At 34.9% G+C, this 18432-nt stretch overlaps 1 protein-coding gene across 1 annotated transcript in view; it reads right to left on the reverse strand.

Annotated features, from left to right (window-relative positions):
- sdk (sidekick cell adhesion molecule) overlaps window positions 1-18432 on the reverse strand; it is a 496543-nt gene that overhangs the window by 57442 nt on the left and 420669 nt on the right. The window contains exons 30-31 of the mRNA XM_090407513.1: window positions 12299-12436; window positions 4212-4364 (exon numbers count right to left, since the gene is read on the reverse strand). Of these exons, the coding sequence (XP_090263639.1) occupies window positions 4212-4364; window positions 12299-12436 (291 nt within the window). The remainder of the gene's footprint in view (window positions 1-4211; window positions 4365-12298; window positions 12437-18432) is intronic.

Consider the following 18432-nt stretch of genomic DNA (forward strand, 5'->3'; position numbering starts at 1 on the left):
GCAATATCAAAAAACTCAACCACTGAGAAGTAAGTGCAGCTACTTCTCAAAAATAGTGTTTATAAGTGAATTTCACTTTCAACCAGTCATTTCTATTTAGATTTGACCCATGTATTAAGAGTTTGTCTTCTTTAAATAATCTTTCATATATATATATAAACTACTATGTTGTACTGAATTCATATCTTTTTGTCTGCTATTATTGTTGTAAAACTGCTTTCAAGAAGTCAAGGATTCATTGAGGAAGTGCAGTGCATCTTTCAGCTCAAAGTACCTAAATACCTATTATCTCTCTCACTGAAAGAATTCATTGCATGCAAACTCACCACATTCCATGAAAATAACACAAATGTCGCATCACAGGAGCTGCCCCCCCCCCCATTATGAGCTGCAAAATCTCACTTGTGTCTATACTATAAGATTCCCTTACGATGTATATATTTCTATCATCTCTCTCTTTTTTTTCCAACTATTACTCAAACTTTGAAGACCACATTACACCTCAGACTATTCTTACATGCACATAGGCCAGATATCATCTTGGTTATCTGCTTCTGGATCTTTTCAGCTGCCTTCTCATCTTGGAATCAAGTAAACATATCCGAAAACAGTAATCATGATGTGATCTTATCAAAACCTTATATATAGTGGAATATCTTCATTACTCCCAAAAAACAACTTCTTCAACACTAGTTATCTAATGTGATGGCAAAACTCCTTAGCAATGTGGCCCCTAAACTTTAACTCATAATGAATGACCATTGTAATAAATTATCATTAATAAAATACTCTTCTTGCAATGCATAGCAATGTATCTGGCAATGCTAAATTGATATGCATTGTCATTTATCCATACAACCACTTTGTTCAGGTCAGCCTGCAAGGATTCTGTATCGGAAAAGTCCCTTATTATTCCTGCCAACTTTGTATCATTAGCAAATAATTGTACGTTACTATCCAGACAATCCTAATATCACTGATATACAAATTAAACAACAGTGGCCAGTATAGAGAACCCCCAAGATTCCCCACTGGTCACTCAACTAATCTTAGACTCGGAGTACCTATACATTACTCTCTGATACCTGTTGGCCATTCTCTTTAATCCTTTCCCCAATTTTCTTTACATACAGATTATAGTAATGTGATCATTATTCCCAATGTCTGGGGAATATCAGAAAAAATGGCCAGAAGTTTGAAAAAAATCAATCCCTACTCACAACTAGCTGTTATCCATTTTAATAAGGACCCATTCCCTCCTTTCTCAGTTCATAATGTGTATAAAGTTCTTGTTTCTATAATTTGGCCTACTGTGAGGAGACAGGAATGTCAGCAAAATTTGATTGGAAGAACAAAAAATACATCTGTAATCAGGTCTAGAGGACAATGTCTGATACCAACAGAGAATCAAATGGAAAAACATTATGCTTTATCGCTGCAGGTTCAAATGTGGGAGCTTTTTATTGAATCAGCAGCTGCTTTCAAAAAAATATGGGAAGCAGTAATTCTTAGACACCCTAAGTTACAACCTGAGCTTCCTATTAGTGTCCATAGAGAGCGCTCACCCTCGCTATGAGTTTTTAGACTTTAACTAGACTTGTGTGCATTACAATTTATATCATAAACCCTGAAGATATCTCTATAACATTGACAAGATAGTGGAAGCATCTAATTGTTTAAAGTTGTTTAATTCATTGAAAACATGAGTCAATCTCCTATCCATATCACAAGCCTATTTTACATACCCATTCATCTGAGTTTATATAACAACCTTTCATGTGGAATCATGTCAAATGCTTGTAGCAAAATCCAAAAGCAGTCAGTATATTCATTCCTCTTATTACAGCTATTATTAAAATGTGAGCAAAATTCTTTAATTTTGCAGGAGGTTTAAAAGTGGCTTTAAGGTTGTATTTTTGTAGTATTCTGTTTTATTTTGTCTGATATCCCTTTGATGTATGGAATGGTTACAGTTTTATTGTAGTCTTGTTTATTTTTGTTTTTAAGTGATGTCTTGTACAGAATTTTGTTGATAGTATTTTGGCTGTAGCATTTTTTTTTTTAGGAAGGTATTGTTGATAACTTGATGATAAAGATGAATTAAAAGAATTAAAAAAAAAACATTTTCCTGTACCTCCTTTGATTTTAACTATTGACTTATAACTCAAATATAGACTATGAAGTTGCTAAATATAATGTCACAATTAAATCACGTCATATTTTGAACAGCCTTTCTCTTGGCACCATGCCATGCCTTTTCCAGATCTATGAAACCTGAATACAGATTCATGGTATATTCCCATAATTTCAGAACTGTTTGTATTAAAGTGAAAATCTGATCTTGACAGTCTATGTTTAGTCTAATCCAGCTTGTTCTTCTACAAGTTTCCCTTCCACAATTTTTTATGCTTTCATAAAACTTATCAGGAACACTTAGAAAGGAAATTCCTCTGTAATTCTCACATTCAGTTTTCTCTTTTTATAGATGGATACTATGACTCCTCTGCAGTCATCTGCAATTCAACTCTCTGACCTGGCCTTCTGAATCATGCAGTGCAGCTACTGTAAAGCATTGTAAAGCTACTGTGGTTCCACATTTCAGATGTTCGATGACCTTTTCTACTTCAAGCAATGATATGTATTCCTCATTGCATTCCTGTCAAGCATTTCCTACAGCCATGCAGTCACTGCTTGTTTCATTTAGTAATCGTTCAAAGTAAATACTCCAGACATTCAGAATATTTTTAGTTTCAGTTTTCATGTCATCTCTGATTCCTTTTATAGTACTCTTATCTCCATTTCTAAGCTTTTTCAATAGCCCCCAGAATATTTTGCTACCTTCCTGATATTTATTTTCTATGTTCTTACTAAAGTCTTCCCATGAATTTTATTAGTTTTACACATCGCTTGACTTTCTTGCATTTTTCTCTGTATTCTCTCAGAGCATGTGCTAATTTGCTTTTGAGGAAATTTTGATACCCTTTCTTCTTTTACTTGACTGCCTCTAAGTTTCGGTGTCCACCATGCAGCTCTTATTTTTCTATCCTTGTAGACAATCTCACCACAGTCTATCTGGATGAATAAATCAATGTTTACTTCGGGGATTACCACCGACTTATCAAGATTTGGTTCTTGTTCCCATACTTGCTCATTTTTTATTGAATAATATTTATGTATTTGTGTCTACAGCCCCCCCAAACTGCTCAACTTTGATTCTTTTTAAAACTTTCTCATCCACTTTTCTTTTCAATGTGATATTCAGTTTTATCCTGGTCAAAACCAAACAGGGATCACTTTCTATTTCAGATCCTTTGTATGCTCTATTTCAGACTTTTTATGTCTTGAACTAGTATGAAGATATGACATCAATGAGACTTGTCTTATTCTTGTGTCTTCTTTCCATGTGAATTTGTGCACATCTTTATGTTAGAACATGGTGTTAATAATGACATCCATGTCCTGAACAGAAATCCAGCAGATACTTATTATTAGCGTTTCAGTTTCCTCCAAATTTTTCCAAAACTTTTCTACATGTCTGGTAATCATTTCCTGCTCTTCTGTTTAGATCTTCAACAAGAACTAACTTTTCATTTTTCTCTGCATCAGCTGCTTCTCTAATGCCAAAATTCTTCCACTTTTTCCTTAGTGAAATCTTCTGTGAGAACATAAGCACAAATAAGTCTCATTGTCATCATAGTCCCCATTTTAATATCTGTTCGTATCACTCCAATTCATAATGCCTGCCATTTTTAGAGACTGCACTCATATTTAGTGATGAACAGTATGGCTAATTCTTCTCTTCTCTTCATTAGATTCAGTCATATAACAATATATGCTGAAGATAACTAAATTAGTGATGTAGTTCCACTTGTTATAATCAGGCAGGGGGAAAAATCTAGCCAAATTAATATCTTGAAATAATCAGTACAAATAACAAACCTATCATTTAAATTACCACAAAGAGGCTGCTCTTTAATAGATATGACAGATAGGTGAGGAGTCATCTTATTTCCATTAAGAATTCTAATGGATGAAAAACCACAAATTACAAATAAGTGTCTTCATGTTTTGCACATACATTTTGCTATCTTGACACACACACATAATGTCAAACAATACTGTGTAAGAATTTGTTTATCATGGTTCTTTGGGATTTAAAAAAAAAATGCTAAGAGAAACTTGCAAGTGACCATACAAATTATACCACTTACCTTCATGAGGACCAGTAGTGATGTTACTCACAGACTCTGGACCATAATCGAAAGTTTCTGCTTTTACCCTAAACACATACATAACCATTTCAGCTAAACCATGAACAGCAAGATGAGTACTTGTTACCTTCTGTCTGACTTGTTTGCTGAAATCTGATTACAAAAAAACACAAACTGATTTTCCTCAAAATTTAACAAGTTATATAAGAAAAACAATGTTATTATTTATTTATTTTAAACGGAATAATAATAAAATTTCATTTTAAAATTTACAGAGTAGCAATAGAAAAAAATCTGCTTTTAAAACATTTTGTTAAACCTAAAACAAGTTAAATTAAAGGTGCCCCAAGCTATGAAATAACAATGATAAGAACATTATCATTTTAATTCGCTTAAGTTTTTCAGAATGTGCAATCGTACATCTATTTTGTAAATTTCTTCCTTAATGATCTAAATGTCATCATCATCATCAAATTCCTGCCATGTACCCTCAAGGGGTGTACAGGATATGATAGTACTACATGAAAAAAACTACATCATTATTAATTTCCTATCTACAATTTTCCTCCAAATCAGTCTGTTACTTGTCAAGACTCCAACATTATCAGATCTTATATTTCTATCCTCTAAGGCACTCTGTACCGTATCAATCCACCTATATCTTGGTCTTCCTCTGGGTCGTTTTCCTGCCAACCTGGCAGAGAACACTTGTTTTGCTAATCTTTCCTCGCCCATTCTGTTTAAGTGACCATACCACCTGAGATTAGCTCTGCTAACGCATTCCTGGATGCTGACAAGGTCAAGTTCTTTCCTAATATCCTCATTTTTAATATGATATTGCCATTGATGCCATCTGTTCATGCCTATAATCTTTCTCAGGACTCTCATATCTGTGGTCTCTAGTCTTTGGTCAAGTGTTTTACTTCTGACCCAGCTCTCAGATCCATAAGTTAAAACTGGTTTGAACACTGTCTTGTACACAGCTAATTTAGTGTTCCTACTAATTTCTCTCTTATTCCATATGAATTTATTCAATTGACTTCCCACCATACCAGCTTTGCTGATTCTGTTGTCTATTTCTATATTTAATTTACCATCTTCAGTAAAAATCGTGCCTAAATAGCTGAATACTTGTTCCACAGGTTCTCCATTCACAACACAGTTGACATTTTCAATGATTCTGCCTATTTTCATTGTCTTTGTCTTTTTATTGCTGACCTTCATACCATATCTATTACAACAGCTATTCAATTTAGTCAGAGAATCTTGCAGACTTGTAGCAGATTTATTTAGAAATATAACATCATCTGCATAAAGCAAAGAGCTGACATTAACATCTCCAATTTTGATATCATGTTTAATACCACTTTCCTTCATAATGTGATCCATATAGATAATGAATAACAGATAATGTTATTCATTATCTATATGGGTAATGAATAACATTATCTGTTATTCATTATCCATATAGATAATGAATAACAGATAATGTACATCCTTGTCTCACACCAGATTTAACATTAAACCATCTTCCTGTACTTCCTTCAATTCTAACTGCTGACTTACAACTCAAATAAAGACTAAGTATTGCTTGATATAATGCCCCATTGACACCATATAACTGCAGCGTATTGAATAGCTTCTCTCTTGGCACCTTGTCATGTGCCTTTTCCAGATCGACAAAACTTAAATACAGATCTTTGTTATATTCCCATGCTTTCTCGACTATTTGTTGTAAAGTGAAGATCTGATCCTGACAGCCTCTATTTGGCCTGAATCCAGCTTGTTCTTCACCAAGCTTTTCTTCCACAATTCTTCTCAACCGTTTCTCAAGTATACTTGCATAGATCTTGCCAGGAACACTCAGTAGGGAAATACCTCTGTAATTCTCACATGCAGTTTTATTTCCCTTTTTATATATGGGTACTATGAGAGCTCTACTCCAATCATCGAGAATTCGTCCCTCTGTCCAGGCTTTCTGAACTATGCAGTGCAGCCACTGTAAGACTCTTATACCACCATACTTCAGCATTTCTGGTCGAATATCATCTACTCCTGCTGCCTTTCCACATTTCAAGCCTTTGATGGTTTTTTTCTACTTCTAGTATGGATATGTATTCCTGACTGCATGCCTGGTCAGTGTTTTTTACACTGACCACTGTGCTGTCATCACTGCTTGTTTCATTTAGCAGTTTTTCAAAGTAATATGATCTGAATGTATATATTCAAAATATGATATGCAGTCTTGTTTTTAACAAAGTTATTAAAGCAAACAAGCATTTGTACAAAATAAAGGGTCATATCAATGCTTTCACAGAAACCATTTTTTCTTCCATGAAATGCTTGTCCCCCCCCCCCAAAAAAAAAACAATTATTTCTTTGTACATATGGGAATACTGACACGATGCACAAATAAGGATGTATATCAGATTCAGCTCCAATCATCCCAAACACAAAGTCTTAATAGGTTCATCCATATGAAAAATTTTCATAAGAGATCTTATAGAAGAAGTCATTTTTTTGGATTAAAACTTTCTAAAGCTATACTGAATATTAAACTGTTATGAAGCCAGACTTGTTTGAATTAAAGAAAAAAGTATTAAAAAATTAAGGGGATAAAAATCCCTTATTGTTTTTCAGCCAGTATGCGAAACTCTAAGATCGAAAACTAAGATCTAAGCGTTTCATGCCGACGAACTATTGGCAAATCCAAGTTACCACTTGGTAGTACCACACCTAGGCAACTCGATGCAGAGGTGGAGCAAGCTCCCTCACTATTCTTGATATTTTCTCATAATGTAAAAATACACAGCTCCTAGGAGATGTAATACTGTTTTACATTATGAGGAGAGGATATCAAGAATAGTATTCAAGAGTAGTTTTCGATCTTAGAGTTTCGCATACTGGCTGAAAAACAATAAGGAATTTTTATCCCCTTAATTTATCAACTTCGTCAGAAAAAAATAGCCGTTTGGCTTTTCATCTTAGTTAAAAAAGTATTGTGTTTTATAGGATGAAGTATTTCAAATGTGGCCACTCCATGTATATTGTGCTATTTCCACTTTTTTAGATCTGGAGACCCAGTAGTGTGTGTGTGTGTGGGGGGGGGGGGAGATGAAGTGCCAAATCCAGCGTAGTGGTCAGAGAAATGATCACTGAAATTTGTTTTACTCACAGAAAAAATAGAGATCTCCATCACATAAATCACGAAATTTTTTTAGTATTGTAATATTTAAGACAACAATTTGTTTCCAGGAACTGAACATAAACATTGTCTGCAAGATAATCTTAAAAAATAAATGAGTCAATAAGCACCTCCATCGTGCAAGCTGGAAGAATGACAAGACAATGCACACTTTGACTGGAAAAGACCAGGGTTTGATTTGAATCATTTTACAAAGCAGAATCCTTGTGAGGTCCCCGCCCTCAAGTGAGCAAGCTTTTTCTGCTTGTGGATGCTTGGGGTTTTAATATAACATAAAAAAAAAACAAATCACTCAGAGAAATAACACAAACTATTAATATAGGAAAACACTATTAGTGAACAGTAGATAGCATAGTATAAAGGTGATGGATTCCATATCTATATATATTTAATGGTATCATTCACAACAGAGAATAAGAAGAACATAATTAATATTTATTTTAACTTATTTGTTGCCATTATATCCAGCATTTTCAGAGCACAAACAAACTCCTGTACTGTCACAGCAGGAATTTGGTATAACAGTGGGACTAGTTTTAAAAAAAAATTGTAACAGACAACACAAGGAACTAAAGTCCTAAATGGTACTATCTATTGTTAGATAAGGAGAGAAAAAACAAGTATTAATATGATCTTAAAATGATTGCTGCACAGATTTTTTGTATATTGATACAGCCATACTTGAGATTTGGAGAATGTTTTAAAGCCACTGCTGATTCCAAAAATAATCTGACCTATAATGACTTGTGTGTAGCAGTTTTTTTTTTGTTTTTTTTTTATTTGATCATGTGTGAAGGGGTATCCAAAGTATAGTCTGTCAGTTCCAACTTGCCATAACGATAGTGCCGAACATATTTTTTATGTTCTCCAAAGTGGATGTCTTGGTTGGCAAAAATGATTTGGGAGGCAAGAAGTATTCTAAGAGGAAGGATGTAAAGAAGTTGTTAGAAGAGATAAAACTGAGGAGCAAGCTAAGAAGGAGGCTAAGAATGATGGAGTACTTGTAAATCTATAGGTCTGTATTTATCTGTACATATTTAGCATTCAAAAATGTGTCAGCAGAGCTAATCTAAGGAGGTATGGCCACTTAAATAGAGTGGGTGAGGAAAGGTTAGCAAAACAGGTGTTTGTTGCCAAGATGGCAGGAAAGAGATCCAGAGGAAGACCAAGGTCTAGGTGGATTGATTAATTCAAAGGTGGGTGGGGGAATAAAGGGATTTTGGTATTTCTATACTAATGCCAGAAGTATCAGGAACAAGAGGGAGAAGTTTTTGGCATTGGTTAGTGCAACCTCACCAAAAGTTATAGGCATTAGTGAGACTTGGCTAACAACAGATAATGTAGTTACAGGGACAGAATGTGAAGGGTTTAGTATTTTCGGGGAAGATAGAGAAGGTAGGATGGGGGAAGGGATACTGCTGATGATCGTGGATGAATTGCAGACAAAAATAATAGGAGATAGGTGGGAGGATGGTTGTTCATTTGCAGCAGCCTGGTGTGAGATTAAGGCAAGTAAGACAGAATATACAGTTGGTTGTTGTTATGAGTCAGGGAGTTCATTGATGGTCTGGAAGACAAGCATCGCCAAATTAGTACAATGAGTTAGTAATTATTATGAGCAAGTATGGAAATATAGACTGCAAGGAAGAAAGATCACATGGCAGGAAGGAAATGGAATTTATACATCTACTAAGAGATAATTACATGAGACAGCATGTGATGCAGGAAACTAGAAGTGTGAGAGTATTGGGCCTAGTCATAGGATCACAAAAGCTATCCATAACAAGGTGACCACATTGCCTCTGATTGGTAAAAGTGGCAATGTGGTGTTGACTTGGGAGATTGCACAATATGAGGAATATTTTGTCAAGAAGGGGTATATATGGAACTATGTAGCAGGTGATTATGACAAGCTTAGGAAGAATCTTAAATCTGTGCCATGGCATAAAACAGTGAGGGTAAAGATGTTAGTAGTGCATGGGATATAGTTAAAGATCATCTAGAGGAAGCAGTATTAAACTGTATACCTAGGGCAAGAAGGGTTAATTGGGTAGGAGTTAGATGGATGAGTAATATCATTAAATCATTAAGAACAAGCTGCAGAAAAAGAAAATGCTGTGGAGAGTATATAAAGAGAAAGATGACCAGAAAACTCATGAAAAGTACAAGGCTCAGGCAAGAAAGGTGACCAGAATAGCAAGGAAGGCAAAATTAGATTATGAGAAGAATTTATCCAAGCAAGCCAAAGGAAATCACAAAGAGTTCTTTTGTTATGTGGCAAGCAAGAGGAAGGATGACTATGAAAGATTAACCTTAATGAGTGATGATAGTCATGAGGTGACAGAAGCAGATAAAATAGTTGGGTTACTGAGTGACCGCTTTGCAATGTATATCATCATCCTAGTGAAGTTACTGCTTTAACAACATGTGACAGACACTAATGTGGGAACAGAAGTGGATGATAGTTGTTGGAAGTTTTTCCACTTGGTTATACTATAAATTAAAGAGGTCTTTAATTTAGAAGTGGATGAATTAGAGGTTCTTAGGATATTGCAGAATCTCAATGTAAATACAGCTGTGGGATTAGATGGGATATCAACTCGGGTTTGTGAGATTGTGCAAGGAAACTTGCAATGCTGCTGACTAGGCTCTTAATGTCTCAGCTGGTGAAGTTCCAATGGAGTGGAAAGAGGGCAAAATAATTCCCTTACATTGGAGATGTTCCAAAACTGCAGTTGCAAATTATAGATAATCAGTATCTCAGGTGTGATGGTAAAAGTACTGGAAAAATTGGTCAAAAAGAGAATTCAAGAATGGATGGATAAGAATATGATACTATATGAGGAGCAACGCAGCTTTGTTAGGGATCAGTCATGCCTTAGTAATTTACTATCTTTTTTATAATAGAGTAACAGCAGAGTTGGATAAAGGAAATGGTTGCACAATGATTATTCTGTTGGTTTTTGCAAAGGCATTTGACAGAATACCACATGAAACTCTGTCATGCAAATTAGAACAAATGGGGATGGACATGACACTGTTTAAGTGGATAAGAGGGTAGCTGCAGGACAGATATCAAAAAGTGGTATATGGAGAAGAAGGATCAAGGCTGAAACAGGTGGCTAGTGGTGTGCTGCAAAGTTCAGTGCTGGGACCATTGCTGTTTAATTTGTACATAAATGATACAGGAAAAAAACCTGAAAGGAAAAATTCAGTTGTTTGCTGATAATGCAAAATTAGGTACAAGATGATTTGGAGAGCTCGCAGGACAATTTAAATAGGCTGACAGTATGGGCAAAAGAAGATAGAGATAGAGATTTAGGGGTGGTGATAGATAGAGAGTTAAAGTTTAGAGAACATATTGCTAAGGTAGCCCATAAGATTACTTGGCTATTGAAGAACGCATTAAACAAGTAGAGATAAGTTGTTATTTTTCTTTATAAGGCCTTGATATGTCTACTTCTTGATTACTGTGCTCAAGCCTTGTCTTCTGGGTTTCTTGGGGATGAGGAAGAGGTGGAGAAGATTCAGAGGCAAGTGACCAAGATGGTGAGTGGTCTGTGGAATGTTCCCTATGAAGCTAGATTGAGGGTGTGTGGATTGCAGAAGTTGGCTGATAGGAGAAAAAGAGGTGATATGATAGAAACATCTAAGTTGCTTAAAGGGTTCTATATAGTTTCAGCACTTGGCTGGAGAGATCAGAAACAAGAGGTCATCCCTGGAAGCTGAATAAAGGTGTGGTTAGTAGGGGGTGTGAGGACAAGATTTTTTACTTGGAGAGTTGTGGATGAGTGGAATGGGTTGCCAAAGTCAGTTGTGATTGCTTTGTCTTGTAATTCAAGGAGAGGTATGATAGATTGTTGTGTGGATAGTTTGGGTCTCCCATGATGAGTCTTTGGACTCCATGGAGATGTTTGTACAATAATAACTTTATTCCTTCGTGAAAAGGAATTTGCCTTTTATCCAGTTGAGTGCTATCATGTGATCTCTTTTGCATGTGATTCGAAAATTTGAATGTGCACCTGCTTTCTACTTGAAATTGTCAGTTACACAAAATGTCGTAAGATGATTTGTCTGAATTTGTGATTGTATTTTGGATTAAATTTTGGATTAAACTTAAATTTTGGACACTAGTGTACAAAGAGATTGTGCCTTATTGACATCCTTGTTAATTCAGTAGTTGTCTATGTAAGCGAAACACAAACCTTCTTAACAGAAGATGAAAAGAGATTGATGCCATTTCAAATGAAATGCTATAGATATCTCCTAAAATAACCATACACTAGAAAAAATAACCAGACTAAAATATAGCACAAATTCAGAAGTGAGGCAAAGAATTATTTCTTTCACTGTTGGCAGTGAAAGAAATATAACTGACAATTCAGATCCAAAGGAAACAACATCCATCTGACTTGGCCATATTAGCAGATCTAATGGTGTGTTGGTACAAGGTCCTTGAAGGACATATTCCAGGAACTCAAAAAAGAGGAAGACTCAGAATAAATTAGACTGAGAATTTAAAAATTATGTCTTCACATAAGTCTTCAAATAAGTTTATGTCTTCACATAAGTCTTCAAATCAGAAAGTGAATAGATGATTTCTGTGAGATATGTTTCCTGATATCTGCACAATGGCCCTGGCCTTATTATGGGAAGAAAAACAGTGTACTGGACTATAATAATAATACCAGGTAAACCTATTTTGAGAGTACGTATCAGAAAATAGTATTATAAGTAGAGGTTAAAAGATCATTTATTACACAATTAATAAAGAATCTAAAAATGTGCTTTCAGTATAAAAACTTTAAGTTCCATGAGAAATTACGATATCTTATATTAATGTTGAATATAAATTAGTGACTAATCAAAAAACACTTCTTACCACTATCAGATAAAGCAGTTTCATAAGTGACAAGATAAGATCGAATTTTGCCATTAGGCTCCTCAGGTTCTGGCCAACTAACATTGAGAGAATTCATAGTTATATCAAAAAATTTCAATGTTCCTGGTGGACCTGGCACTAAAAATAAATAAATAAAAAATATGAATTGTATACTCAGCAATTTTTATATTATTGCAGTACATGTATAAACAGTCGCTTTGAAGTTACCTAATCTTTTACAAGTATAGCACAAATTATAAATGTCAATTACAGTAAATAATTCTAATTCTTATTTATTTCATATCCAAACATGAGTGATACAGTAGTGAGTAATTGGTACAGTATTATTTACAACAAATTAGGATACATTACAAATGAGAACAGCTTAAATTTAATAGATAAATTATACAAGGAATAATAGGTAAAATATGAAGGGAAAAGAAACTATATATAAGTTATATACAATAAATATGTTCTCCAGTATCTTGCACAATCAACTGCACTTTCTGTGCAGGATATAAGGTTCTCTTTTGTGCAAGGTGATTGAAGAAGGGAGCAAGAAAGGAGATGTTCCATGGACTGCGTTACCCCATTTGATGAGGTTTTGTTTGCAGCGTCCTATCGTTCGTAATCTGTTGAGGCCTTTCCAAGTATTCCAGTCCAAGTGCTTGCCAAGTGGAAGATGTTCAGCTGTTGGAATACAAGTATTACTCTCAGGACATTGTGCAAACCATTGTTGAAGTCCTGTCTCTGGAGGGTTTTAGATGGTTCAACAGTTGCTAGAAAGCTATGCTGGGATCTTAGTCTTTGGGGCACTGTAGTTTGGCGAAATAGTGGGTGACATTCATCATTCATTTGTCTGATTCTCTCATCAGCCGAGAATGCAGATCTTGAAATTGAAGAAGATACAATACCAGCTAAAGTATACAGGTCTCTTAATGGTGTTGGTATTGTAATTAAGTGGCAGCTTTCAATCAATGCTGGGTCAAGTTTTTCAGGATCTGGCCCATACAGGGCAAGTATATTCAGCAGATGAATAGCAAAGAGCCAAGGCAGAAGACCTCGGTGTGTAGGGTCTGCACCCCATTTGGAGGAAGTAAGCTTTGTTAGTATATTGTTTCTTGCATTAAGTTTTGCCTTTGTTTTTTCTATGTGTGTTTTATATGAAAGAGTGTGATCGAGAGTCACACTGAGGTAGATTGGATTCCAGGAATGTTCTATATTAGAGCCTTCCCAAGAAATCTGTAGCTTCTTGTTGGCTTCCTTATTGTTGTGGGGGAAAAGGCCAGTCTGGGTTTTCACAAGTGGGTTTGGTTTTAATTGATTATTGCTATAATATGTGGTTAGACTATTTAAGGCAAGTGATAGAGTAGTTTCAATGGACTTGAAATTATTCTTAATAATTAATTTATTGTGATATTGATTAATTAATAATAATTCTGACTATTTCTTCACAGAATATTGACTATAATTTGCATTAAAGTAATCCATATTAACAATAAGTCTATATATACATACAAGTTCCTCAGGCCAAAATTACTGAGGTTTGACCAGATTAAACAGCTTCCTTATTTGCTGCCACTGCTTCATGTTGACCAAGGGGTGAATGTTCTGCATTTTTCCATGTTTCTGCACCAATTTTCCCAAACAAAATTTGACGATTCATCACTTCACCTTCTTTTAGGATGTCTTTGGCCTCGTTTCCCTTCTTTTGGAATCCAGTTTGTTTAGTACGGTGGTTCATCTCTCATCTTCTCTTCTGGATAGATGTCTGGCCCATTTCCATTTTAGTCACTTATGGTGAAGAATGATGTCAGTGATACGAGTTTGGCTTCTTATGCATCAACCTCTCCATTTTTTTTTTTTTTTTTTTTTTTTTTTTTGAGTTGTTGCTAGTTTATTTGCCAGTGCTTTTGTTAGAGACCAAGATTCACAACCATGTGAGATGACTGGAAGTATACACTGGTTAAATATCTTCCTTTTTAAACAGAATGGGACATCACTGTTTTGAAAAATGCTTTTCAATTTTCTGAATGTGCTCACGCAAGTTGAACTCTCCTATTTATTTCCTTTTGGAGTCCACAGTTCAGATCAATGAGATGACCTAAGTATGTATATGAAGAGATTTACTTTTTCCAAGAAATTGTTTTCTATTATTATGTTTTTTGGTGTTACAAAATAATTAAACATGATTTTAGTTTTTTCTCTGTTTATTTTTAGACCGACTTTTCTACTTTCATGATATAGGCCTCTATCATTATATTAAGGCCTTTTGGAGTGTTTGCAAAAATTATATCATCTGCATATCTTAGGTGTATTTCATAATTATTCACAAAATCAAAGCATCTCACTGGCAAGATACTCTTTAAACATAATCAAAGCATTAAGTCTTCAATTATCACTTTTACGATGTCCAAGTCTCATCTCCATAATGCATAACAAAGAAGACAAACTATCAACACTCTTCAGTTTCATTTTTAATACCATTCCACCATTATTTCAAAATTTCATAAGTTTAATCAAACCGTAGTTAGACACCTTCCCCCAGCATCATCAACTGCTGTTATAAAAAAAGATTTTTTTTCCCTACATTATCTGTAAATAAGGACAAATCGACATAATCCAGATCAGATACTCTCAGATTCTTAGCCAACTTCTTTCGCAGAGTCCAGTTCATCACAAAACCAATTACAGTACAAGACTAAACAAAAAATCACAGGATACACATCTCTCTTCAGTTAACATTTTCATTTACAATATGCTTTATGAACTTTAATACAAGCCTCCCTGTAATCAAATAAAGCAGTCACATTGTTAATGAGTTTTTCAAGTACAGGAATCCCTTGCTTAACACGAGATTTAATTAACACAGTGAAATTAATTGTGACAATCCTTTATATATGCGACAAGAGTTTTAATTAGCACACCTTTAAATTTATCATGCAAAAATACGCAAGCCACGAGGAGTGTTTCCTGGTCGAGAAAAAGTCGTGAGCATGATGATGTCATTCCTCCCATTAAACATTAAGAGTGGGTGTATTACAAGCTCCATTTGTTTTGCAGTATTTACAAATTACGTTCTTTGTAAATTTTACAGCCCATTAATCATGTCAAAGAATATGAGCAATCACACGACCAGGTCATTAAATGAAAAAAAGAGGAGGAAAGTAATTACCATCATCATCATCAAATTCCTGACATGTACCCTCAAGGGGTGTACAGGATGTGATAGTACTACATTTACATCATTATTAACTTCCCATCTACAATTTTCCTCCAAATCACTGTTACTTGTCGTTTTCCTGACAACCTGGCAGAAAACACTTGTTTTGCTAATCTTTCTTTGCTCATTCTGCTAAGGTGACAATACCACCTGAGATTAGCTCTGCTAATGCATTCCTGGATGCCGACAATGTTGAGTTCTTTCCTAATATCCTCGTTTTTAATATGATATTGCCAGTGATGCCATCTGATCACGCCTCTAATCTTTCACAGGACTCTCATATCTGCGGTCTCTAGTCTTTGGTTCAAGTGTTTTACTTCTGACCCAGCTCTCAGATCCATAAGTTAAAACTGGTTTGAACACTGTCTTGTATACAAATAATTTAGTATTCCGACTAATTTCTCTCTTATTCCATATGAATTTATTCAATTGCCTTCCTATCATACCAGCTTTGTTGATTCTGTTGTCTATTTCTATATTTAATTTACCATCTTCACTAAAATTCGTGCCTAAGTAGCTGAAATGTTTTACTTCTTCCACAGGTTCCCCGTTCACAACACAGTTGACATTTTCAACAATTCTACCTATTTTCATTGTCTTTGTCTTTTTAATGCTGACCTTCATACCATATCTATTACAACAATTATTCAGTTTAGTCAGGGAATCTTGCAAACTTGTAGCAGATTTATTTAGAAGTATAACATCGTCCGCATAAAGCAAAGAGCTGACATTAACATCTCCAATTCTGATATCATGTTTAATACCACTTTCCTTCATAATGTGATCCATATAGATAATGAATAACAGAGGAGATAATGTACATCCTTGTCTCACACCAGATTTAACAAACCATCTTCCTGTACTTCCTTCAATTCTAACTGCCGACTTACAACTCAAGTATAGACTAAGTATTGCTTGATATAATGCCCCATTGACACCATATAACTGTAGCATATTGAATAGCTTCTCTCTTGGCACCTTGTCATATGGCTTTTCCAGATCAACAAAACTTAAATACAGATCTTTGTTATTTTCCCATGCTTTCTCAACTATTTGTTGTAAAGTGAAGATCTGATCCTGACAGCCTCTATTTGGCCTGAATCCAGCTTGTTCTTCACCAAGCTTTTCTTCCACAATTCTTCTCAACCATTTCTCAAGTATACTTGCATAGATCTTGCCAGGAACACTCAGTAGGGAAATACCTCTGTGTTATGTCGGAAGACATAAAAATTTTTATCGCTTAAAATAAGAAATTAATAATCTACCAGAAGTGAACGTTTATGTATAATTTTGTAATATAGTATTGTATAATCTTAATTTAGTATTGTGAAATTTCAGTGTACAAGGTATATAATAATTACTTAGTCAGAAATTTTATATGTGAACAACCAATCATTTTGTAAAAGAGAAATCAAATACTATACCAAACGTGTACGGCCAACTTCAATAAGTCCATTGTGAAGAACTGTGCTTTCTCCCCTTCATTTTATGGAAAGTTACGAGAGTTTAGTATTGCCGCGAGTGGTGCTATGTACAAGGAGAGACGCAAGGAGAGTAGGATGCATGCGTGTTCAACAACTGCGGGAAAGAGAGGTAGTTTAAAATCGAATGCATCGCTACGTTCAAGGCTTTTTTCTCGTCAATGTTTTTCCTGCTGCTGTCTATCTGTGAGATGGATCGTCCGACTGGTAGGAGAGAAGCTTCCACGTGGTTCCCCTAGTATGTGGAAAGTATAATCGTAAGACAAAGGAAACCACCTGTCGGAGATAAAGAAAGCCCAGCAGGCTTAATGGTGGAAAACAAGAATGAGGATGTCCATTCGAAATTACAGAGGGAAAGTCTAGGTATTATTATGATGAAATAAATCTGAAGTAGCCTAGAGATTTAGTGCAGCAAATCGGTAAGACGAACTTTATATTTTCTAATCTGTGAATTTAATTGTGAGGATCTGAAGTGTGTGGAAAAAGACTATCCTAGAACTGTGGCCGAAAATAAATGCAAGAAATTACGTCATTGTTCGTATTATGTATTTGTAAAGGAACTATTAATGTTACTCAGATCTTCGAAAAGAGAAAGAAATGTTAAATTGGATAGGACAATTAAGGAAAGTTTGATTGATTTCTAGAGTGTTTAAGACAGAGAGAAAACTAAGTAAATAATCTTTAACTTTGGTATTCTGTGATGTAAGCCTCAAAGTAATGTAATTCTGTGATATATAATTTAGTATTGGTATTCTTAAACGTGAATTTTCAAGTGTTTTATTTAAATATGTGTACAAGAATGAAATAATATGTATGTGTATTCAGATTGAGAGACTGACTAAGTTTATATAAATGACTTGTATGTTTTATTTTAGTGAAATTAAATTGTTCTGTTATTACAATGAAGTTAGTTTTCCTTATGTCTAGAGTTATTGCACCTGTTCATAAAAGTTAAACGAACCTCTTAAAGGCGGGAAATAGTTAAGGATCAGGTCATGATTGCAAGTCTCAAAAAATTTATTGAGAAGAGTGAATGCTGACTGGCTTCTAACTCCCTGGTTTTAATTTCAATATATCCATGGACTCAAAGTGGCGAAGCAAAAACAAATAAATTTCTTTGAGTTTAAATAGGGAGATAGTACCAGAGTTGAGACAAAGAAGTTGGCATCTGCCATTTGCATTTCTTTGTCTCACAAGACGTCAGCTTCATTCTTGTCAGAGGTACGGCCATATTGAGAATTGAGAATAGGAAGTTTTAAGGGAAAGTCGACACGACATCTGTAATTCTCACATTCAGTTTTATTTCCCTTTTTATATATGGGTACTATTAGAGCTCTACTCCAATCATCGGAAATTCGTCGCTCTGTCCAGGCTTTCTGAACTATGCAGTGCAGCCACTGTAAGACTTTTATACTACCATACTTCAGCAT

Source organism: Typopeltis vanoorti, chromosome 17 (assembly GCF_054136105.1).
Source record: "Typopeltis vanoorti isolate ZY-2024b chromosome 17, IOZ_Tvanoo_1.0, whole genome shotgun sequence".
Classification (NCBI taxonomy): domain Eukaryota; kingdom Metazoa; phylum Arthropoda; class Arachnida; order Uropygi; family Thelyphonidae; genus Typopeltis; species Typopeltis vanoorti.